The sequence below is a fragment of the Lates calcarifer genome, linkage group LG8, assembly GCF_001640805.2.
Source record: "Lates calcarifer isolate ASB-BC8 linkage group LG8, TLL_Latcal_v3, whole genome shotgun sequence".
Classification (NCBI taxonomy): Eukaryota; Metazoa; Chordata; class Actinopteri; family Centropomidae; genus Lates; species Lates calcarifer.
The window spans coordinates 10,091,606-10,116,068 of NC_066840.1; the positions used below are offsets into that span (position 1 = coordinate 10,091,606).

The following is a 24,463-nucleotide window of genomic DNA, read 5'->3' on the forward strand; positions in this document are numbered from 1 at the left end:
AAGTCATGCGCGTTTAGCACGATAACCGCTTGTTGTAGCGGTACAATATGTCCTTCTGAAGGACTAGAAACATGAATAAGCGTGAAATAAAGACACTCAAGCAAAGCACAAGTTATACTTATTAAGTACTACAATACTTCAGTAAATGTACGTGTTTACATTCTACAACTTGGTTACATTTTCGACAGTACTTAAAGGCAACACTGTTCACCAGAGTCAGTGCTGCGCAGTCTGCGCCGCATGTGGAGACGATTCGTATCAAATTTTCCGTTGGAGAGGTTTGCTGCGCCATGTGTTGGACGTACTGTCAACATTATCGACCAACGTGTCGCCCGGTTACTGAACATGTTTTTTAAACTACATGTAGGACAATATAATTCACCTATGAAGTGAACATATATGACAACAGAATAATGTAAAGGGTGCAGCGAGTACAGCTGACGGCCGCACGAACTGTACTGTAATACTATGGTAATACCGATGTAGAGAGGGTCTGTTTATATCAACCATGTGGAGAAGCTCAGTGAGAGCAGGCTACAGGTGTTTTGGGTGCAGGAATGTTGGACCAAAGGTAAATAACTACAATTTTTGTTGTTGTTGTTTTCAGTGAGTCCTGTTGGTGGATGGGATGCTAGCTGTTAACAGGACAATGGAGCAAAACAGGCTGTTGTTGCTGATGATAAGTGAAAAATAAGGTTGTCTGACAGAGTATGGACCTCTGACTGATTCTGAACAAAAGATTTTAGCTTTGGAGCGGACCCACACACACAGTGTAAGGAGTAATAGGCATATATGTCTGAAAGAAAGTGGATAAAGGTTTATTTATCCAGAATCCATCAGCATATTGTCTGCAACTAACACTTACTTGCAGTATTGATTAATCTATAAATCACATATGTCCTTCACAAGATGCAGGACATATCTGTTCACTTGAACAAAAGTCAGTGACACAGTAACTTACACCGGGGACAGAGTGGTAGAAACCCCTCTGGAGAGCATTACATTGTGCTCTAATCTCATATAAATCAGTGGACAGATTACTCGATCCTCCAGCGTGCAGAGGGAGTGATGAGACATGTGTCTTGACACTGTGTGGTGTCTGAGGTTTGATCTGAATCTCAGCTTTCATACTTGACTCCCCAGCTTCACTTAAGTGGCGAGGGGCTTGTTAAACCACTGTTGGAATGCACAGAGGGTTTTGATTTGTGCTTATTTGGAAGCTCTCTTAAATCAAATGCTTTTCAGGGAATCTGGGGCTCCCATGCGGTGCGTACATGCAGCGCTCCGGCCTTACCTGCGGGCAGGATCACAGCACTCCAGGCCGTGGATTTATGGAAGAGGCACTTTGAGGAGAGAGGTGTGACAGAGCCCGACCACTCGAGCCACTACATCCTCGCTCATTTGCTCGGTGCTAAAACCGTGAGTTGAAATGTGCTGAGGCCGTTCTACGCTGCCCTGTGTTTTGTCTGAAAACCTGCACGACAGCATCTCTTACTGTTCTTCCTCACACGCTATTTTCTTTATCCAGATAGAAAGTGTTGAGCAGGGGAAGTTAACGGAGCTCCTCAGCCGAGAAACAACAGAGCAGATGTGGGAGCTCTGCACAAGACGCCTCTCCAGGTATGAAGCTTTTAGATAAGCTTCTACATATACAGAGATATATATTCAAACATCCACATATTCAAACCACCCTGAAGACTGTGTGGCGTTTGTGTGCCTCTTCTAAGTCGCCCTGAGGTCCATGAGGAACATTTCACTTCCCTGTATCTCAAGCATATGTGTGTAAATGACAATAAACCTGAAATTGAAAGCCTGAAAAAATACCTGAACACTAATAAATACATGTGTTTGGTGTAGAATGCCTGTGCAGTATGTGATCGAGGAGTGGGACTTCAGGGATCTGACACTGAAGATGAAACCACCTGTGTTCATACCAAGACCTGAAACAGAGGTCAGAGAGGAGAAAATAAAAACAGGCCACAGTATACATATGTACAGTATATGATTAAATCCCTGTCATCACTCATATAACCATGTTTCCTCTGTGCGTCGGTGCAGGAGTTGGTTGAACTCGTGCTCTCTGATCTGGAGATGAAGCCCAGGACCGGAGCGACTGCAGACGCTCAGCTTACATGTTTGGAAGTGGGATGTGGCTCTGGTGCTGTTTCTCTCAGTCTGCTGAAGAGTCTGCCTCAGGTGCGGTTTTTGTTTATCGCAAGGAAGTCGATTCTTGATTAGTTATCAGTTTCTTCTTCTGTCGGATTCACTGAGTAAGTTTCAGACGTCTCTGTGGGGTTTTGTAGCTTGTGATGTCCATGTGTTCATTTTTACATTTTAAAAACAAAGCAATAAATTGCTTAATAGGAGAAAAGGATCAATAGGTTAATTGATACAGATGTAGGGTAGACACACGTGGCTGTTGTAGAATACACCATTGTTTTCTCATCACAGAGAACAGCACACGCGGTCTGCTCACTGCCGATCCACACACACTTTCTACTCTCCTGTCACAGTGTTCCTCATTCTTCTGTCTCTGCTGTTAACAGATCATAAAATTGTGGAAAATGTCTTTAACTCTCTCATGCGCAGAAATATCCAAACAGTCAACAGCAGTTTTTAATTGCTGTGTTTGTTTGTTTGTAGCTTAAAGCCATCGCCTTGGACCAAAGCCAGGATGCGGTGGATTTAACACGGGAGAATGCATTGAGGTAAGTGTACCATAGCACATAAAAAAACAAGTAGTAAATGTCCTTATTGATTTACTTTAACTATGGTTAAACACTTACTTTTTAATTGGGGCACATGCAGTGATGTGTAAAGTCTGATTTCTCTCTGCAGGTTGGGGCTTCAGGACAGACTACACATTTATCATGTAGATGTAATGAAAGGTAAGTGAAAGCAGTGCATTGCAGTTATTAAATAATTCGCCTAAATAAACTGCTTATAAACAGTTTTACTTTGTGTTTTGTCAGATGCAGAGTCAGTGCTGAGCCTCTGCGGCTCTGTGTCAGCTGTGGTCAGTAATCCTCCGTACCTGTTCTCAGAGGATATGGCCTCGTTGGAACCTGAAATTCTTAGGTAATTAAAACACATGCAGCCTCTCTCAGTTTATATTTAATTTAACCTCCCTATAGTTAACGTTTATAAGCTGCAAATACATGGTTAAAACACATTATAATAAACTATAACACAGTCTGAAAGTGTTTATTCATGGATTTGTCAACATCCAGTCAGGGCTGCAACTAACAACTATATTCACTATTGATGAATCTGCCAATTATTTTCTCAATCAATCATTTGGTCTTTTGAAAACTTTTTATATAATGCTTTATGGGTCCGGCCAACAGTCCAAAACCCAAAGATATTCACTTTACCATCAAATATCACAAAGAAAAGCAGGAAATCTTCACTGAAACCAACAAATGTGTTTCATTCTTACCTATAAAATATACAAACATTAAATGAATGATTGACAGAACATGTAGTCTGACACTGTTGTTATCATACAGTGGATAATGACTGAACACTACACACTAACTGGTCATCAATCATTTACAGGTGGATCCAAAACATAAGATAAGTCATCATGTGTGATTACAGTATGTCATTGAGCTCTTATTAACTGTAACCTAATAAAGCAGGAGTTACTGTTACTGAGAAATAAACTACTTAACACTTTACATTATACTTCCCTAAAAAGACTGAGTGTAATGCTGTAAGGTCAGGTGGAGAAAAAGCAGAAATTTAGCTTTATATTGTTGTTTAATTGTAAATTTAATTCACTACTTCATTAGAAATATATGTCAGAAATTTGAATTAAATGTTTTGCTGCTGCACTTAGGCTTTGTAGACAGTACAGTGTTATAATGTGCTGTGAACCATTTTATTGACTGTTTATATGCTGCTTTTAGATATAAACACGGGGCTTAAAATATAAAAATGAAACTGTCCTGAATTTGTTTCAGAGTAACTAAAGTCAAATCTTTAAAAAGCCTAAAAATGGAAAAAGTTTTCCTTATGTTTCTGTTAGAAAATGTGTTTTTTGAAAAGATGCAACAACAAGTGGCTGTTGAGTTTTAAAGTGACGTGGGTGCTGTCTGCTGCTCCCAGGTTTGAGGACCACTCTGCTTTAGATGGAGGCACAGACGGCCTGAAAGTGATCAAGCAGATTTTGACTCTGGCTCCACAGATCCTGACAGACAGTGGGTAAGAAATCCCTCAGCCCGACACGAGCACACACAGACACACACAGACACACACACACACACACCACCCCACCCCACCTGGGTTTAATTCCTGACGGCGGCAGCGGCTTGTCACAAGAACAGCATGTTCTGAAAAACACATGTATCGTGTTGCCTCTTTAATGAGTTACGCTTTTTTAAAAGACTTCCAGTGAATACAGTTCCAGACGAGCACCGCTCTCATCTCGAGGTTACTGATAATCCTGTCCTGTTGATAATTAAATTTTAATCCGTTATTGGTTTCTTTTTTTCCTGGTGGAACAACAGCCGTGTTTACCTGGAGGTGGACCCCAGACACCCCCCGCTCATTCGGCAGTGGGCGGAGGCGAACGTGGGAGAGCTGCGTTTTGTGAAGACGCGGGACGACATCACTGGCAGGTCTGTCTAGAAAACCTCTCGGCCTTTATGTCTGTCACCGGGGCGTCATCAGATCATTGCAGCTTCACGCTGTGATTTTTGTCACACTGCAAATCCCAAATCAGCGTCTGCGACACTTGTTTGTTTTTCTTTCTCAGGCCGCGATTCTGCATCCTTCAGAAAAGAGAAGTCAAGCAAGGACCATGAGCTGGATCTGGATTGAGAAACTGAGATCCTATTACCCTGGCTTTAGTCCAGGTCGCCACAGCCTCGGCTCCTCCACCCCCCCACCCCCACCCCCACTGAGCCGACGAGCTCGCACTTGCACTGATTTGATCACACAGAATTCACAATTTTGCAGAAACCAAAATCACTTTCACGTCACTGTTGGGGTTTTTTTTGTGCATTTTTAATATGGTAACATTTGCGATCACATCCTGCACAATAAAAATAAATAAATAAATGTGTGCGAGATGGCACAAAAGCAGGCTCAAAGCTGAAGGTAATTACCGAGGCTTTTCTTAGAACCCTCCCTCTCAGAATCTCACCCTCCTCCCAGGAAGCATTCAGTAGTTCTGTGAATCTGCTGATGAACGGTCCTCCCCTTCGCTTGTCCACTCGCTGACTCAGATGCAGGCTGTATGCATTGTTGAGCAAAGAAACACACACACACACACACACACACACACACTCTCACACACTCACGAACACAATGTGGCCTTTACTTCCCCGGCACAATCTGCGCTTCTCACACGCTTAAAGCTCAAAGGCCACAAAGTCTTTGTGTTTCAAAGGTGATTGAAGGCGAAAAATATTTCGTAACAAGTGTCACAAGAGCAGTCATCATGTGGTGGCTGTGGTGGAAGTTAATAATAATGGTGATGATGGCAGTGTCTCCCCCCTCAATCCTGTGAGTAATACTGCTGTTTTAAGCAACACAAGGGAGGAGGATATAAAAGGACAACGAGTTGGGCTCAAGTTGGTTATTTTAATAGAAAAACGTACACATGTAAAAGGTAGAAAAAATGTTTTACTGAGAAAAATAAAATGGCTTAAAATGACGTTTGAATGGAATCAGTGTACTTCCTGGAGACAGTATGCACATCCAAAACTTTGATGAGGGTAAAACAGACATGGACAGTTTCCACGTCCATCATAAAATAAGTGTAGGTTACAGTACTGAGTTTTCTCACAAGTCCTCTCTTTCTGGGCTGCGTCACCCACCCAGTCCATGACACATTAAGTCTGAAACCAGACACGTCAGTATTGACTGAATTTGTACATACTTAGACATACAAAAACATGACCCTGTGTCCAGTTTTTTTTTTTTTTTTCGTGACTGGCCTCCAAGTGCTGGAGCAGCAGTGTTATTTACAGGCACAAAGGGCCTGTTTGACAGTTTTTTTTTTGTCCTTAGAGTCAGCTGCGATGTAGCCATAATAGTGAACTCGAGGGACATCTCATACCTTGAAGGGATAGTCCTGTATGTAACGCAGCAGAGGCCTCGGGAGTGGTAACTGGTCAGGGCAGTCAGAGTGTCTGTTGATGATGAGGCGTGTGAGGTGCTGTAAAGAGGGGAGGCCCTGGGGCTTGTACACAGCCCGCTTCAGTTTTAGCACCACGGACGCCTCCTGAGCTGTCTGCTGAGAGGGTTTGGAGGGGGCCTCCACCTCCAGCTTCCCTTCCTCCGCCTTCCTCTCTGGTCCCATGTAGTGCTGCACCAGGCTAGGCACGCTGGGGAAGGACGACAGGCTGGGCCGGGCCGGGGAGCTGGAGTCGAGCAGGAACCGGGCGCCGCTGTACTGGATGCGGATGCTGGTGGGGCCTCGTGCTGTCCTGACCGAGAGGGTCAGCATGTACATGGGGTGGCTGCTGTCCCGTACCAAAAAAGCTCCTTCAGACGCCTCTTGAAGTGCAGCGTGGGCCTGAGCCGCAGTCACAGCTCCCCAGTACCATCCTGCACAAACAGATCCCTAAACATCAGTCACTCTGGACACTGACCCGTGTCTTGCTGAGGTTTATTTCACACTGTGTCACGTTCAGTGGCTGTGAATGTGAGACTCTGCTCATACTGCACCTGAATTTTCCAGATAGCAGAAGTTGCTGGCTATCGCCCGCAGGTCCTTTGCAGGGTCCCATACTGGAGGGGTGCTCTGTAGGCAAGGGGTAGAGTGTACAGTTCCCGCCCGCATGCCCTGTGGGACGTCAGTGGACAGAGCACCGGGCAGAAGAGCTCTAGGACTGGAGACAAGATGGAAGACACGGTTTATTTTATTTAAGAAGGGACCACACATGTTAATTAACAAGATGTAAATGTGCCAGATTTAGATAATGGATTAAGAAAAACACGTGCAGACTTTATTACTGCATGAATCCATCTCATATTTTCTACAGTTTGAGGTTTATTGTTAATAATTAAGAATCAGTCCACTGTCCAGTCTCAGCTTTACAGCCACAAAATATGAATTTCTAAATCTTATTTATGATTTAAATCACATCTTTTGTTTTTTATTGTTTGTCGTGACCAGGGCCCTACTGAAGTTCAGTGTAATCTAAGTCAGGCTTTCCTGGTTAAATAAAAGCAAGTACCGTATAATGACTTGCTGTTATTATAACGAAGTTTCTGTCTTTATAATTAACAGGTCTTTATGGAGTCGGTTATAATTTACAGTCTCAACGCTAATTTAGAGCTTTTATTAAAAACAACTGAGAGGGAAACAAAGAAAAGTCAACTCACCCTGGCACACAAAGAATCATACTATTTGTTGGATCCTCTGGGCTCAAATCCGGTCGGTTCCTCTTCTTCAGAAGAAGAAGATAACGAAAACGCACCGAGTCTGAAGAAAAAACACCTCCACAAAAAATAAGCTTTAACACGGGTTAGACATGAGTAGGCCTGTTATAATCGGTTTAAAAAGAGAGAGAGAGAGAGGACACGAAGAGCTCCGAGGATCCAAACACGGTCCGTTCCTGTAGTTTTATATAAGAGCACCGCACAGAGAAAGAAAAAAAAAACCGCACGGGGTTCAGAAGAGAAAAACAGAGATCTCGGTGCAGCAGCGGGTTGGAGTGTGTTGTCACCAGTGCGGGATCGAAATGTGTGAGGGACAGAGTGTAAAAGGCTTGGCTTATAAAAATTTGCCGTTTCCTAGAAGTCTATTCTGAGAACTCCTCACAGCACCGGCGGCTCTGACGTCACGCCGGCCGCACCAACTCCCACTCCGCACCAACGGCCGCCGGTTGTTCCGCAAACTGCCGCGTCTGTCCCTCTCTTTCTCTGTCTTCACGGGCAAAACGGGTTGTTTTTACTGTCCATTCCCGCTCTGTCCTCCTCCATCTCTCCTCTTCTCCTGTTTCTTTATTCCGTCATTCATCTTTTCCCCCCGTTTTTTTTTTTTTTTAATTCCCTGCCTTCGCTGAACCGGCCGCTCGCTCCCAGGAATCGCGCGGCCGCTTCTCCCTATCCGCTTTCCAGGAATAATTGCAGGGTTTGACTCCGCCCCGCCGGGCGGCCCCGACAGAGCCTTCATTCTGGGAATTCACCGCCTCGACATTAAAGATAATAGGAATGCACGCAGGCTATTTCCAGTAATATAGATTTCCCTCGATCCTGATGGAAAAACACGGCGAGAGGTTTTCTCAGAGGTTTGTCCGAATAATTACGGTCGAGAAAACAAGTTGTTATTGTGACAATTAACTAAAAAAGAGGATTATATTGGATAACTCTACTGTTAGAAGATATCATTCTGCTCACGGTTTGTTTCACTTTCTAACCCTGTCAGATTAGGTAATGGTTGATCTGTTAAAACTGTGTGTTTGTGGCGTACTTGGAAATGTATTTCTCACTCCTAATATTTAACGGCCCAGATTTCACACCAGCCTGCAGGGAGGTATTCATATCTTCAAATGATTCAGCTATAATCAGGCCAGATGAAGTGATACTGATGCATTTTGTTAGAAATCTGAGGAACAAAAAAGGCCAAAAAGTTTTCGAAATATTCCTTCCAGCAATAATCTGAGTCATCCCTCACTCACACACACACACACACACACTCACACGTGGTGGACTGGAAACAAAGCAACACATGAAAACTATGCTACATCCTAATCACAGCCATATTCACCAGAGCCTGCTGATCCCAAATACCTGAATCTCGACTTTTTCCAAGAAATCCTGAAGTGAGCCTTTTTTTCTGAGAAGTCTTGTGGACTTTATCTATTCATGCTGGCTGCTGTTGAACAAATATGTTGGTTTTTTTTGTCTTGTTTTTTTTTTTAAAGTTCATGAAGCAAAAAGAACACCACAGTTATTTTTGTGGCCACTTATTTTGTTTTATTATCAATACTGTGAGCAGAAATCAGGAGATACGCAATCCATTTACAACAATCACATGTAGCAAATTAAAGCAGGGTCTCTGACAGACATGGGTGAAACAATAACCATGTCTGTTTAAAGACATTACATCCCTCATGAGGCTTTTTTTAAAAGTGAAGATTGTCTTGCGGTGCGTCCTATGAAAAGCCAGTTTTGCAAAGTTCAGCAAAGACTCCAGGGATATTAAAGATTATCCATCTGGATGATCTACTCTGGCCACTGGAGAGTCTTTTACGAGGTAGGCAGAAAGTTTACTGAGAATTCGAAGATGAAAAAAGTACACACTGTTCAAAGCTCCACAGCTCCACGCTCACATTGAGATCTAGCTCTCTTTCGTTTTCGACTCTGTGCTGAAGTGCAAGAAGGCCAAAAACATCAAACGTGGTTGTTGCATCTGTGGAGCTGCCAGTGTTTATGGACTGATGCTGCAGTTGATTGATTTCTTTGTTGATTTATTCAATTTTTCGCTCTATGGAAAGTCAGAAAATAGCAAAAACTGCCCATCACAAGTTCCTATAGAGCCTAAAGTGACATCCTAAAGTGTCTTGTTTTGTCCAACCAACTGTCTTAAACCAGAAACATTCAGTTTAGTATCACTGAGGAGGATAAAAAGCAGGAAATATTCACACCTGAGGAGCTGGAACCAGAGGGTTTCTGCCACCTCTCCTGAAAAACTTAACTAAACGTTAACTCGATTTCTTATTTGTCGATCAACTAATTGACTGTTTGAGCTCTAGTTTGGACTTTGTGAACTACATTTCCCATGTGTATTTGCATGAAGAAGCACAGGTGTGCTCTCTTTGATGACCTTAATAACCTTTCAGATTCCCTTTGGTGAGACATTTGCCTCCATAGTGATCGAATGCTTTGCTTTTACGGAGAAATACTTGAATCTGACCGACTGTTGCTGTTCAGTCTTTATTTTTTCATGCTTTTAAGTGGCAAAGTCAACTCCATGCTTTGATTTAGCATCTTTTTTATCATCTACCAATTAAATACCTTTGTTGGTGTACAGTGTTTTCATATACGAACATTTCTGAGCCATTGTTTTGCACGTTTGCCGTTTTCTCAGACATGTTTAATATTTAATTTTTGGTTTTCCAAGATCTTCCTAAAGTAATCTCACCACCTCTGTGCAAAAATGTAATTGTTTCCAGCTGTGACTAACTACACTCCACAAATCAACACCACACACACCACATATCTGCATGCTGATACGCTGAATTTGCCTAACCTTTCAGACTTTACTGAGAACTGGTAAGAAGAATGATGTTTTGGGACACAGTGAATAACTGCGGTCCTCGTCGGAAAAAAAGGGCATTTCCTGAGGGTTCGGAGAAAAACTTCCACTGCTTGGAATCAGCAACATAAATTTATCCATTGTATGTTTGAGAGAGAACCTTATCTATCAGCAGAGCTTTGTTCACAGAGAGTAGGCCCAGAGAGAACGGCTGTGTTTGGCTGTCCTTAACTACAGACATTTTTTAAAACTGATTACTTGATTTGATTTTCAACATCTGTGAAATAATCTCTCCTGTATCCTTGTCCTTTTGCAGGTGAATGCAGTCACGCAGTTTCAGGGTCAGGGACATTAAAAACTTAAGTTGCTATATTTGTGAATATTTTGATGCGGGACAGAATGTTTCACATGTAACAATAAGTTGTTGTCGTCGTCCGTAGAGTCATGCCCGTTGCATGATTCAGGAGGATAAGAATTGTGGACACTCAGCCTGTCTGTCACTCCACTACTTAAGACCAGTCTGAAATTTCTCTGATTGGATGGATTGCTATTACATCTGCTGCAGACATTTAAGGTCCTAAAAAGGATGAAAGCTCCTGACCTTGGTGATCCTTGGTGACTTTTCCAGTCGCTCTTCCACCAAGTCCAAATTTGGTTTGTTCAGTATTTTAGCTTTTCGACTGAATACCTGAAAAACGAACGACATTCTCATCAGCCTCAGCTGTGCTTCACATTTAGCCTTGACCTGCTGTGTCTAATTAACCATCAGCGTGGCTGTAGACTTAACCACTTTACCACTTAAGCTTCAAGTCGACCACCTTAATGAGCAGTTAGTTGACAAACCAGCCGGCAGAGAGCAGCTCCTCTACTGTACATGCACAACACACAAACACACTAGCCTCAAAAAGTGACCTTGTGTTTGTATCTGAGTTCATTGTTCTGTTGTGTACTTTGCAGAGGTATGCGGAACACACAGCAGAGGAGAATTACGAAGGAGGAAAGTTTACAGTATCTACACAGACTGAGGAAACAGCAGAGGCTTGAAAGAGCCGCCCGGGGCTCAGCATTAAACATGAAGATAACGGTTGTGTTAGTTTAATTTTGAAACCAAGAATCTTAATTTGTTGTTTGATGACGCAGCCACGGCTTTGGATTTGCACTCCACGCTGAGAACACAGACCAGGACTGCAGCTGAATTGATTTTCATGGCGTTAAATCAACTCAGTCTTTCAAACACTGTAACCTCCCTGCGCTTCACCGCTGTGACATGACAGCGACTGGAGTAGACGTCTGACTGTACAGCTGTTGGTGTAAATTAAAACATCTTGAATCAGGGATTTAATTACCTCAACGCAACACCAACAACACTAAGTCCATCTTAAGCATGTACAATATTTACATGTAACAGGAGGGATTTCTATGCATTAAACATACTGGGTTATAAATCCACAAGAGATTACATACAGATACACAAAATACACAAAAGATTTTATTCAGAATTTCCTTTCATATTGTGTTTTTCATACAAACATTGTTGATACAAAACGTGTATTGGAGGCAGGACATGAGGACTGAAACATGTGACTACGCATTTACAATTCAGTTCAGTCTGTTATATTGTAAACTGCAGATCTATTTTTAACAACAATGGAAGATTCAGACAGATGAGTTTCATAGTAACAAGGCCAACTGTCTGCGTTTCAGCCTGACTCTTTTCCAAATGGAGGAAATCATCAATAAACATGAATGATTTTTGTTGGTGGTTGTACGTGTAATGTTTTGTTAGATATTGATATTGTTATTATTTTTCATTTGCCATATTTGTCTGAAAGAAACAGAAACACAGAGAAACAGAGATTTTTTCTCAGCACATTCCCATCAAAAACATATTTGTTATATATCACAAGTGTTTCAGTACACAAACGGTGGAGGAAACCCATCAGTGCTCTCACTCCTCAGGGCCTGACGAGGTGTTAGTGGGTCTGGGTGGGGGGAAATGGGAACAGCTGGAACTGGAGGCACCGCTGTGGGAGAATTTTTGTCCGCCTCTAGCTGTTCTGCACGGTCTCTCCTGTCCCCTTAATGAGGCGCTTGTGTCCCCTTTTTCCTGCTGGACCGCGGGGCTTAGCGAAGGCCTGTTTGTGGGCGTGCTGCTTGGGATGGACCTCGTCATACAGATACTCATCTGTCAGTTCATCTCCGTTGTCGATCTCCAGCTGCACACAGATGCAAAAAGAAAGAGAGAAAGAAAGAAATAAGCATGCAGCTGTTAAAAATGTACTGTGCAGAATTTAGGCTATGCCCAGAAATCCATTAAAGACAGTTGAAAATAAATGCCTTATGTAATTTTGGAGCTGTGTACAACCAGGGCTGTATTTACTAATGTACCCTCATATTTTTCACACTGCATTTATTAACAGTTCAATTTAATTTTCTCTAAAGGGGCTATTTGTAAGTTTTCTCTGCTGCGAGATGTTGTGGTGATGATGCCATAGTTGCTTTTCCAATACAAGAGGTTAGAACATGCCCTCTGAGCAGTGCCACTTCCTCAGGGTAGTCTAGATGCTACAGTGAGTCGCTATCGGAAAGTGACGAGACGAGCTGGGCTAGCTGGTTAGCACGCTAACGTCACTAAAAGGAAACACGTGATAGAGCTAGAATCAGAACATTGCGGGTACTTTCTATCACTGCAGACAGCTCTTGGTAAGAAACGAATGACGTTTGCTGCTGAACTTTCTTTTACACTTGTAAGTAAACTACTGATAATGCTAACGCTGGATATGTAGAGATAGCAAAACTTACAAATAGCTCCTTTAAATCCTCCAAACTGAATGTTTGAACACTGTGTCAAAGCATCTCCACACTGCTAAGAATACAGTTCTGGTGGAAAACAGTAATTATCCTTAATTTATTTCTAAGTCTAAAAGTAGTTTAAATATATTTAGTCTGAAATGCTGGAACCAGCCACATGCAGGGTTTTAATTGCAGGTTGCTACATAAAAAAACAGCAGAGAACACACATCCTCAGGCTATAACCCTGTACAAAACTATGTTATCTAATTTTCTATCGCTTCAATTTGTTACCTTCTTAGCAATTTCCAAATGGTAGTCTTTCTCCACTTCCTCCAGTAGTCGACTCTTGCAGCTGGAATAGAGCATTCGTTCCTTGATGCTACAGCTGTACCCTGGCATGGAGTATATGAACACTGTGGACAGAGTGGAAAGAGAGGAACATTTCTAAGAACTGCCCTGTAAATATTTAACACTAATGTGGATCAGCAGCCCAAAACCCCTCTAGAGCTCCCAAGGACTAAAATTATGTCAATTATGTTTATTTTTTCTGACTTGTCTCTGAATTTTGCCTTTTTCTGAAAAAATACTAGATACTTTCACCGCCTCAGGCTTATACAAATTCTTCAAGTTAAACAATGAGAGAGTGGGAAAATCAATATTTGGTTGAACTGCTCTTAAATCCTGTCCACAGTGAGACCTTTCTGCGAAGACAAATCACACACAAGTCACAAGTAGCTATTGCCTAATTTTATGAGGTCTCGAGCCAAAATGGCTGGGAGCTCCTGATGTAGCTGAAAGTGGGTGCAATAATATTCTCCATCAATGCTTTTCAGTGTCTGCAGTCCAGGTGTGCAGACGTACACATCCTCACACGTATTTGTTCACACTGCACAGATGCTTAAAAAAAAAGTGGATAATGAGAGCACAATGTGACATACCGACAGATTCCAGGTAGTCTCCTTCATGGGAGTGTTTGTAGAGGAAGAAGTGGTATCTGGGAGTGTCTTTGGGAACTCTGCGGGGCAAATCTCGAGTTTCTGTCGGGTTGCAGTGGACCAGCTCGATTATCTCTTTCTCTACATCCAGTTTCTGAAACACAATGAATAAATGCACAGTAGAAATCTCGTATATCAACACTCCTGACACCAAACTGCTCTCTGTGGTTTTTAAGCTCGAGACTGGAACAGTGTCTCTGTTGTTTTTCAGGGTAATCTAACTCTTATATCGAGTCCTCGGGCTCACCAGTTGTATGTAGTTGACGCGTTTTTGGGCGAGCTGCTGAAGGGCTCTTTTGGCTGTCTCCTGCAGAGGGAAAGCGAGGCCCTGAAGTGTCTGGTGCTTGCTCTCCACGCTGATCTCCGTCTTCACCTGCAGAGGGCAGCAGGCAAACACACAGAAAATTCTAAAATTCAGTCAGTGTTTCATGGGATAATACACCTTTACATTTCTATGTTGTAGTGCAAATGTAAATACTCCTACCATGTGTCAACATACCTGTTTAACCCGGCCCTGAAAAAAAAAATCACAACAAAAAGTAAATTTAAGTCAGAAGCAAAAAAGATTCAGCTGACAAATAAAGCCATGTGCAGTGATGACGACACCGCCGAGGGCGCGTTGACCTCTCACCTCTGTGATTTTGATCCTCTGGAGCTCCTGCTCAGCTAATGTGAGCGGGGCGGGACCCGAGCAGGATGACACATGACGCTGGTAGCCCAGCAAGCAGACGTCCTCCTAGTGTTGCAAGCAAAACAAGGAGGGCCTTTAAACCACGTCATCAGAGCAAAATAGACAATCTGTCGCAGTAAATCGTGATGAATTTTAATGACTCTGACCTCAGCTGTGCCAAACATCTCATACTTCACATGCCCACCACCAAACTCTTTCTTCACTGTGGCACGGGTGGCGGCGTACAACATCTTTTGTTTCACCTGCAGCCGTCAGAAGGGAAAAGTTATGAGTTTGTGAATTAGCTGCTGTAGAACTGTGTATATACAGACTCATTTTAAAGAGACACAGTTTTACAGCACCAGACAGAGAGGGTGTGATGTCTGACACTATCAAGTTGCACTGTGGGAAATGTAGGACCCAGCATTTTTGGAGCATGAGCCATGCTAGGACTGAGATAACCCTCTCAAATTAGATGTCCTCTTACAGTACGTGATCATGTGTGTGGCCCTTATACCCAGTAGACACATTATGGTTGGTGGCTTTTTGACTGTTGTGATCAAGTTTTATAATATTAAACTTCTTCTACTTGTGATCTTCTACTGTAGGATACTTTCTGTAGATTGTCGTTTTTTGTGTAATGTACTGTTTCAAATGTACAGTTTTGTTCACAATCAGAAGACCAGTAATGTATATGGACCCTGAGAGCTGCTGCTGGTCCTCCCAGGCTATGTTTACATACATGTGGTTCTGATGCTGCTGTTACTAAAGTGAGAAGAAGTGACTGACAATGTGCAGAAATATCAGGTTACAGGACTAGGGACTAAAAATCCTCTGTTGCTTTAATTTTTACTCACTTCCTGAAATCAATTCAATAGTAAACTGGTTAAAAATATTAAATATGAGGTTTTCATCTAACAGTGATATGGTGCAGAATGAAGGACATGTGATATGTCTTACTGGAGACTGGTCAGGAGACCATGATATGAAGACCCACTCGTAGCCCTGTGCATTCTGGGAATCGAGGCGGTACAGGATGTAGCAGGGCTCCTGGTCGTCGAGGAGGGGAAGCAGGAAACGATCGTAATCCTGGTCCCAGCTCTTTTCTGGCTCTCTGTAGGCCCCGAGCACCAGCTGCTCTGAAAATCAGACCAATACTCATCACATACCTGAGCCCCCTATATGATATATGTAGCGTGGCCTTTGCTCAGCACACTGACATATACTCTGAGAGTCAGTTGACACTATAGCACAGTCACTGACAGTAGTGGTTTACAAGTAGGATTATTATTGCAATTTGATAATAAAAAGCAGATGTATAGTGCTCAGTGTTTCATGTGGTATTTTCTTTACCTTATATGTGAGCAGTAACATTTGAAGACAAGTCTTTACAGTACAACACATACAGAAGAGCTAGACTGATATATCAGCCATTATTAGCTTATTGCTGATGTGTCAGTATTGTATATATATGCGCACCAATAAGTAGTAGATACAGGATAGCAAGCTTGAAACAGTGTCACATTAAAAAAAACAGTAAAAGGCTTCATATCAGGAATTATTGTTTACATTTAGTGTTTATATATATTAAAAAAGTCTAATATATGATTGTTCATGTCTTGTTTTGTCCAACCAAGGCTCCAAAACCCAAATATACTGTTTACAACGTTATAAAACAAATTCAGGTAAATCTTCTGTCAGTCATCTGATTGATTTATTGCTTCAGCTTCATGTTCAACGATCACAGTCTCATTGCTTCCTTCTTCCTGTACGAAGTCACTGAAGCACTGAGAGTCTCACTGTCACCGAATCGAGGCAGAGACCAAACCCCTGAGTTAAAAATATTACTACATTCATTTCTGACTGACTTGACAGGACCTGGTTAACTCTCTCAAAGGAGCTGACAGCGTAATCAAAACCATAATAACTCGGTTTAATTAAGCACATAAAAACATACCCATAAACCTAAAGTCTGATGTCCTTGTGGGGTGCAGGGGGATTTCCTGACCGTCTCTTGGGGCATGTTTCTATTCTGAGCTGCAACACATTCCAGCTCTGCACACACACATACTTTCCAGCAGCCATTCTCTCCTGTCTTTACAGGTCTGTGTGAGCATTAAACTGTATGGGAATGACTCTTTTTTTTCTCCTTAAAGTTCAAAACTGACTCATCAGATCACCAGACATCAACTACCAGCGGATGGTTGATAGAGTGGGTGATAGGAAACCGAGCGGCGTACCGAGCCAAGTGGTGATGAAATCGACCAGAATGATCTTGTTTCTCTTTTGACATTGGACGAACAGGAGAGTCACTGGGCAGCAACGCCGGTGGTGGCGGCGCGCAATCATGTCAAGTCACATGTCGCCCCAAATAGCTGAGTGACGCCTCAGCGGGGATCAAAGTGCTTTAGTAAGGAAGTAAAACAGACCTGACACCCTTTCTGCTCTGTCTCTCTATCACTGTGGAGACATCAATACTCCAACTATGAGACCAAATATTTAATGTGATAGGCACAGGCTGCAAAGATAGCCCCCCAAAAAGTCCCAGAATGCATCTGCCATGAATCATATTACAGCATGGCGGTGGTCAGATACCAAAACAAGATGTAAACACCTCATGAACATATCAGTCCTCATCCATAATCATCTACCTAGAAACCTGTTGCCTCACTGACTGTTTTTTGCTCAGCTGACACACTGGACGCCTGTTCTCATGCAGCTAAACAACAGCTGCCGCAATCCTCTCTTCTTTGAGGTTTTACCAACCTGTTTTTAAGCTTGTGACCATTCAACACTCATCTGTGTCTACATGCAACCCATCAACACAAGCTGAAGACAGGCCCAGTTTGTTCCTCTCATGTACTATGCGTGAGGAGTCACAGAGCCAAGCATCTGTTTTTCCAAAAATTTTAATACCACAGTCTTTGAAAAACAGAATTTCCCCCAAAATCCCCAAACTTCCCAAGACTCTCCTCAGCATCTGGATGAATTATGTATGTTTGCAGGGTGATACGAAATGTCTTTGACCTGTTTTCTCAAGTTGTTTGTTCACCCAAAGATGCTCAAACAAAATTTCAACATTTTACAATCAGTTATATTTTATCAAGAACAAGAATATACAAAAGAAGAAGGGGCATATGTCATTTTTGGCAACCTGGATTAGAAAATACAGTCACAATTTGAAAAATAGGTTAAATAATATTCTCATTTTTTATTTTTTTTATCATAAATATATTTTATCATCCACAGTTGGAAGACTGTTGGTTAAGTGTTGTTTTCAAAGATTGCAGGTTATAATAGATTTTTTTGATCTCTTGCTGTTTCTGTGAAAAAGTTTAGAGGAGAGGTAAAACTAAATAATTTTACATGAAAAACTAAAGACTAAAGTCTTAACAATAAAAAGAGGTTGTCTGGCTGAATGTTGTTCTTTATTATTTCCTGCCCCAGTAATTATCTCATGACCTCCAGTGTGGGTCCTGACCCCCAGGCTGGGAACCGCAGCTCTACAGCATAAGAACAAAGAGTTTCCAGGTCGTGACAAAGCAGCAGGACCAAAGAAGATTATGTTACAAAGCTTTCTGCTTTCCAGCCATTTTTTAAATGTCATTTCTTTTGCTATTTACAACTCATGTCCACGCAAAGCTGGTGATGAATGGTCACAAGTAAATTGTGTCATTTAGTGATGCAACGATTAGTCAACAGAAACTGTATCAGCAACTTTCTTGATAATTGATTCATTATTTCAGTCCTTTTCCAAGCAAAATATGTCAGATAATCCCTGGATTCAGCTTCTCATTTGTGGACTTTTTGTTTTTCTTTCTTAAGGGGTCACAGGCTTAACACATTGGGAACCAACAAGAACGGATCCTGGTATGAATACATTTTTTCTAGGTGACAGTTTGTAATGTGACAATCTCTGGAGCTCAGATTTAAAGTAATCCATAAACTGTGCTTTGTGATTAATTAAACAAACATTAAATGCTTTAAATATCACAGTGATACACCAAAACATAGATGGTTTATACTTTATATCACCACCGTACACTGTCCATTTCCCTGGGTCACTCACCGTCTTGGATGCGCACCTTGATGAGGCGCGCTGCTCCACCTCTCGCTCTGGCCAGGAACTCCCTTAGCTCTGGCGTCACCACTAGTGCGAGAAACATGGCGGGTCAGCGGTCTCTTCCTCCTGCCAGGCGCTGCAGCAGGGGTGTTGAGAGGTGAGAGAAGAAAGCGACAGATGGGACTGGAGCTCCACAGCACCAGGCCCAAATATTCAGTCCAGTCAAGAGACACTGAAGTCCGACCAAAAGAGCCTGATGTAAAACACGTCCTGTACTTCAGATGATGTGACTGAGTACTGTGTTGGCTGCTGAAGAAGAGGATCGCTGAGTGTGTCTGGACTCGATGAGAGAGTGTGACAGTGTGAGAAGGGACATCGCTCAAGTAACTAGGACAGTATCATGTGCACACAGAGAGGGAACCTGATCACCTCTCTCCCAAATTTAGCTCCCACTGACTTGACTGTCCAGTCCTGGGTACTGGTCTGTGCAACCCCCACCACACACCAGGACCAACGGTGGAGGAGGAGAGCGTGACCCTGCAAAGCCAACGAACAATTTCTGAGCCAAGAACAGCTTAAGTCTGATGTATTGTCCTAAAACAGGCCATGCTGGTAGGATTGGACTTGTTAGATCTGAATAAAGCTCACTGAACTATTGTTTCACCATTAACACAACTGAGTGGGCTGTCGTCTTCTCTATGATTCAGATTTTACCATGTATTGTTTGAGTAAAAAAGATGTTCTGCCGTTTCTGAAGAACAAATCACTGACTTAGACAGAGCAGCAAAAAGCAGCTGTTAAGAAAAAGCCAAATTAGGTCAAAAAGAGCATGTTGCAATGGAGTTTGTCAACTTTGTGAATGTCATCCTACAGTTTACCCCCCACCCCACACACATGACTACTGTGATGATCAACAGATTGTGTAAGATGCTTTTTCCACTATAAAACACCTGGCTGTGCTGACAGCATTTTCCCAATCTCAGAGACATAGATTTCAAAACTGACAGCTGGGGTTAATAATAACTCCTTATTCAAATTGTACTACACATGTAGTGAGAATTAAACATGAAAATTAATAATAAACTGTGAACTAAAATAAACTCTCCACAACAAAAACAAAACATCCAATTCATACCTCAAATACTTCCCCCATGTATTCACAAACAATAACTTGTACTTCAGACAGTATTTTCTTTTCAAAAGGTACCATAAATGTATGAATATAACAAGGATGCTACACAGTTGAAAAATTCATTTTGGGGATGTGGGCCAATTTGAGCTACTTTCTCAACTGATACCAAAATGATTTAGCACAAAAATAAAACATATTTAGATTTAGATTGATTTTAAAAAAAATCTTTCTATGTTTTAGATCAATCTAATCTGATCTGCATCAATCTGATCCAAAACACACTCACTCTCTTTTAAGGTTACAGTTATTTCAGTCTGTGGTAAAAGTCCAACTCATGAGTGGGCACAACACTAGCACAATAATAAAGTCGACAAAATTTACAAAGAAAAGATTTAATGTTAAATAGAAATATAAAAAAAGACAATAGAGAAGAAATCTATTTCTGAAAACTACTTATTTACAATTTGAATTTGATTTGCCACAAGTCCCTGTCATATTCACATAGAGCTGGTTGCGCTGACCCCTGCTGGTCACTTCCGACTCTGGCCTTCAACAAAAGCCGTGCGTCCTTTTCTGTCATCAGTCGTCGATGGTCGGCAGCCAGAACGCCTGAAAGACCAGAAAACGTTTAAAATTTTTAACCTTTAAAGTCACTCAGACACAGCCTGCAGTTGTAACAAGTGTGTAAAGTTTTAGACACTTTAAACAGGAACCACCACCACTGCCCCTTCTCACCATGTTGGAGCAGGCACTGGCAAACGTCATGAACTTGGGGTTGAACTGCAGGCAGGTTATTGGTCCTGTGTGCTTCCCGTCTAATAAAGCCACCTTCATACCGCTCTCTGCATTCCACACGTGGATCTTTCCATCCTCAGAGCCTAAAATATACGAATGAATGATGAAAACAAGACCAGTCTTCTTTTCATCGGTGCCTTTATTTGTCTGAAGAATGGCGTTTGTGAGACATTTCATCAACTGTTTTCTGATATACCACTGAGCAGAACATCATTTAGTCTTAATATGCAAAATGATTCTTTAATCTATAGAATTTAGGATTGATTTCAGGCAATTCCTGTTATTGTTTTTGTCTATGACCGACTTCAGTAGATCTATCTTATCTAACAACAAGAGAGAAACGTCTATGTTAACTTACCGATCATAACGAACTGAGAGTCAGGAGTGAATGATGCCTCCAGTGTCACTCCTTTACTGTTGTTGTAGCCCTGTGGGTAAACAAACAGCAGCATCTCTGAGTAATTAATCTGAATTAATCAGAATAGTGATGCAGCAGTGAACACTGATGCATATCAAAAGCTCATTTTTTATAGCTTCAATCTTTTAATTTGTTAAATTTAGTCAGTGTGTGAGTTTATTTGACTGTGTGAGGGTTCACATTTTCACTGTCACACTGTCTTGTGCGATTGAGATGTGCATCTGTCTTTGGGTTTTAGTTTCAAGTAATTAATACTTCCTTATATTGAACACAAAGACGAGCTGTCTCTTACCCCAAAGGAATGTAGCACAGCACCCTTAAAAGCATCTAAGATGCGAAGAGCTCCTCCATTAGTAGAAAGAAGAATTAGTTTTCCATCATTGCTAAACTTGAGCCCCGTCCACTCACATGTCCGATCATACTGCAGCTTGAAGGTTGCAAAGGGACCCTGTTGATAAGAATGATAATGACTCTTCTGCTCTTTTTGAATTGCAGCTATGTATTTAAAATTTTAGATAAACACAAATCATGAACGATCACTCTCACAGACACAAACACATCTTGCCTTGTCAAATGATCGCAGGTCATAAAGTTTAACCATCTCTGAATTTATTCCAGCAGCAAAAATAAGACCCTCTGGATCAAAGGAGCACACTGGCTTCCCCTGCAGGTGCATCAATCCCTAAAATTGACAGATGACAAGAGGAGGTCAGTATCAGCTTTATCCCTCTTACAGACCAGTGGATGATCACCACATTACAAGAAAAGATAATTACCTGGCAGTTAGGTGACCGCAGATCCCACAGTCGGATAGTTTTATCTAATGAGCCGGAAATAAATGTGTCATCCACAGGAGACATAGAGAGAGACGTCACCCTGGTCACGGAAAAACGAGAAAAAATGAGAACGCAGCAGCTTCCAACTTGGTGCAGGAAATCAAACCAAGGTAAAAAACTAAGAGAGACAGATCAGCATAAATCCAGCCCTCACCTTTTGTTATGTCCAGGAAAGTAGCGGATATATTTATTGTCATGAAGGGACAGGTACCGGATAGTATCTTAAGGAAGAGGGAGGAAAAAACTGCCATGTCATATCATTAAACATAACAACAACAAGCAGAGGAAAGAACCAAACATGAAGATAATCACAGGTAGGTCTGATGAGTAGACTCAACCATGGGCAAGGCAGTCACTTGTACAGTTAGCTCCTGTATGGGGCAGAATCACAGACCCTCAAACTGTACAAACAACTACCTCAGACCAAAGTGAGCAGTGTGTCCTCTGCAGCGGTCCACAGGGGCATGGCGTCCTCTGTACATCACTGTCTCCGAAGCCCAGTCAGTAAAACATATCATGATGCTGACAGAACTGATGCGTCAAGACGGGATGAAGTTTGAATATTTAATCCAATGTCTTCTGATTGGGCCCATTTGTTCATCATCAATGACTTTTTCTATTACTTATGACCACACTTATCACATTATATTTACAGGTATTCAGTGCAAAAAAAGGTTGTGTTTGATTTTTTAAATTAATTCTTTAATCTACAATACTGCTTTACCAAACAAAAGATACAAACAAGTATTTGTGCATCAACATACCATCGATTTTGTTGGAACTGTAGACCACAGTGTTTGCAGCATGTGTGTACCTGATCAGATCCACTCCATACTTTTTACTGTAGAGAGTCCTCTTGGGTCTGCCATAAATCAGAAAAGACAGTGAATAAGCGTTTAAATCACCAAAAATGCAACAAATAATCACGTGGTCTTTTTGTAATTGTTTAACAAAACTACCACACAGATTCATGTTACAGCCACAGAGCGTAGTTAATTTCTTCTTCTTTGTTTTATATCTTCAGGTTCTGAATACTGAGATATTCAGGTAACCCTGAGACGCTGCTTTGAGCTGAGACATTTCTTGAAAAGCATTTATTATGCTAGCCAGTTTTGCTTTTTTCTATTCACCAATTGTTTAGTCTATAAAACTTCAGTGCATAGTGCCTTTCACAATCCTGTCACCTTCAAGTAGCTTGTTTTGTCTATACAACACTAAACCCCTAAGATATTGACTTTATAATGATATAAAAAAGAAAAGAGCTGCAACTGTTCACATTTGAGAAACTAGGAATGGCAAATGTTTTATATCTTTGCCATGACTATCAAAATTGTTAGCAAATCATTTCCTGGGAACCAAATTTGCAAATAATTATTTTCATTGCCAATAAATCTGCAGATTATTTTCTAGATTAACCTAACTGTCTATAAAATGTTAGAAAACAGTTAAGTGTTCCCAGAGTCCAGGATGTTGTATTCAAATTGCTTATATTATTGGACCAACGGTCCAAAAACCGAAAAGTTTCAGTTCAAAATCAGATATGACAAAGAGAAGCACATTTGAAAAGCTTCAGTCAAACGATTAATTAATCGTCAAACTAGTTGCTGATTAATTTTCTGTTAATCAACTAATCAATTACTCTATTCAGCATTAGTTAATGTTTTAGCCTTTCAATAAAAAGCACTGAAAGATTGATCTGACAAGTTAGGTAGTTACAGGTTAATAGCAGTCCTGTTTGCTAATATGCTTTGTTATTAATCAACTCAGTCGTACCTAACAGTTATAAACGTTAGCCCATTCCGCTGTAAAATTCACTTCATACATTTATACAAATGAAGGTTTACTGAAAATATGGTAAACACACAGCGTATTACTTAGTAGCACATACCTTAACACCAGAACATGAGTTTTTAGACAGCCTGCACAAACGTAATTTTTTACATTTCATACAACCGCTGCTGAGTATAATCGCAGTGCAGCAGGCCTCGCTAGTTAGCACAGCAGGTAGCTAACGTCAAAAACAACAGAGAAAAAGGACAGAAACCGCTCTTACTTTCCCTCCTGGCAGTCGTACAAGACTAAGGAATCGTCGTCGCTGCTGGAAATAATTGTTTCTCCGTTTGAGCTGAAATCGAAGCAGTTAATTTTGTCTGAGTTTTCTCGAAACACCTTAGCAACCCTGAAGCTCCGCAGCACATTGTCCGTCAGCTTCATGATGGCCTGTCTGTCTCTGAGGGGAAGCAGGCCCTCGTTTTACACTTGAAACCAGCCTACAGATGTCAGTAATGGTGATTCGTATAGATAAATGAACTACAGCAGTGCTAAAAGTAATTTTTAAATGAGGTATAGTTCAAAAACGGTAACGAAAGCCCGCCTGAGATACTTCTGTTTCACGGGAGGGAAAAGCACCGCCTTCGACGCTTCGGTGACGCGCATATTCACCACCTGACGCGCGCATTGGTCAGAAACCACGCGATATGGTGGAGTTATCGCGATAGTTGCATGTTGACAAAACAAGGACATTAAATTACCAATACAAAAACAA

At 41.6% G+C, this 24,463-nt stretch overlaps 4 protein-coding genes and 1 long non-coding RNA gene across 5 annotated transcripts; 2 read left to right on the plus strand and 3 right to left on the minus strand.

Moving 5' to 3' along the window:
- Window positions 1-239: 239 nt before the first annotated feature.
- hemk1 (HemK methyltransferase family member 1) lies at window positions 240-5,662 on the plus strand. The gene is made up of 11 exons (XM_018699443.2): window positions 240-571; window positions 1,246-1,419; window positions 1,529-1,620; window positions 1,858-1,951; window positions 2,059-2,196; window positions 2,644-2,708; window positions 2,839-2,888; window positions 2,973-3,078; window positions 4,111-4,206; window positions 4,512-4,622; window positions 4,760-5,662. The coding sequence occupies exons 1-11, from the start codon at window positions 509-511 to the stop codon at window positions 4,806-4,808; spliced, it is 1,038 nt and encodes a 345-aa protein (XP_018554959.1). The 5' UTR covers window positions 240-508; the 3' UTR covers window positions 4,809-5,662.
- cish (cytokine inducible SH2-containing protein) lies at window positions 5,570-7,618 on the minus strand. The gene is made up of 3 exons (XM_018699446.2): window positions 7,339-7,618; window positions 6,679-6,842; window positions 5,570-6,558 (listed from the first exon to the last, which is right to left on the minus strand). The coding sequence occupies exons 1-3, from the start codon at window positions 7,356-7,358 to the stop codon at window positions 6,062-6,064; spliced, it is 681 nt and encodes a 226-aa protein (XP_018554962.1). The 5' UTR covers window positions 7,359-7,618; the 3' UTR covers window positions 5,570-6,061.
- Window positions 7,619-8,108: 490 nt separating this feature from the next.
- On the plus strand, window positions 8,109-11,971 carry LOC127142701 (uncharacterized). The gene is made up of 2 exons (XR_007813664.1): window positions 8,109-8,246; window positions 11,174-11,971. It is a non-coding gene; the product is annotated as an uncharacterized LOC127142701 (long non-coding RNA).
- LOC108899163 (twinfilin-2) lies at window positions 11,693-19,157 on the minus strand. The gene is made up of 9 exons (XM_018699442.2): window positions 18,744-19,157; window positions 15,635-15,813; window positions 14,842-14,937; window positions 14,636-14,740; window positions 14,504-14,518; window positions 14,252-14,377; window positions 13,948-14,098; window positions 13,301-13,422; window positions 11,693-12,432 (listed from the first exon to the last, which is right to left on the minus strand). Exons 1-9 carry the CDS (start codon window positions 18,838-18,840, stop codon window positions 12,265-12,267), a joined length of 1,059 nt encoding a protein of 352 aa, XP_018554958.1. The 5' UTR covers window positions 18,841-19,157; the 3' UTR covers window positions 11,693-12,264.
- Window positions 19,158-20,245: 1,088 nt separating this feature from the next.
- On the minus strand, window positions 20,246-24,328 carry wdr82 (WD repeat domain 82). Its single transcript, XM_018699445.2, has 9 exons — window positions 23,972-24,328; window positions 22,683-22,780; window positions 22,073-22,139; window positions 21,859-21,958; window positions 21,648-21,764; window positions 21,375-21,530; window positions 21,023-21,092; window positions 20,605-20,747; window positions 20,246-20,478 (listed from the first exon to the last, which is right to left on the minus strand). Exons 1-9 carry the CDS (start codon window positions 24,130-24,132, stop codon window positions 20,449-20,451), a joined length of 942 nt encoding a protein of 313 aa, XP_018554961.1. The 5' UTR covers window positions 24,133-24,328; the 3' UTR covers window positions 20,246-20,448.
- Between the last annotated feature and the right edge of the window lie 135 nt (window positions 24,329-24,463).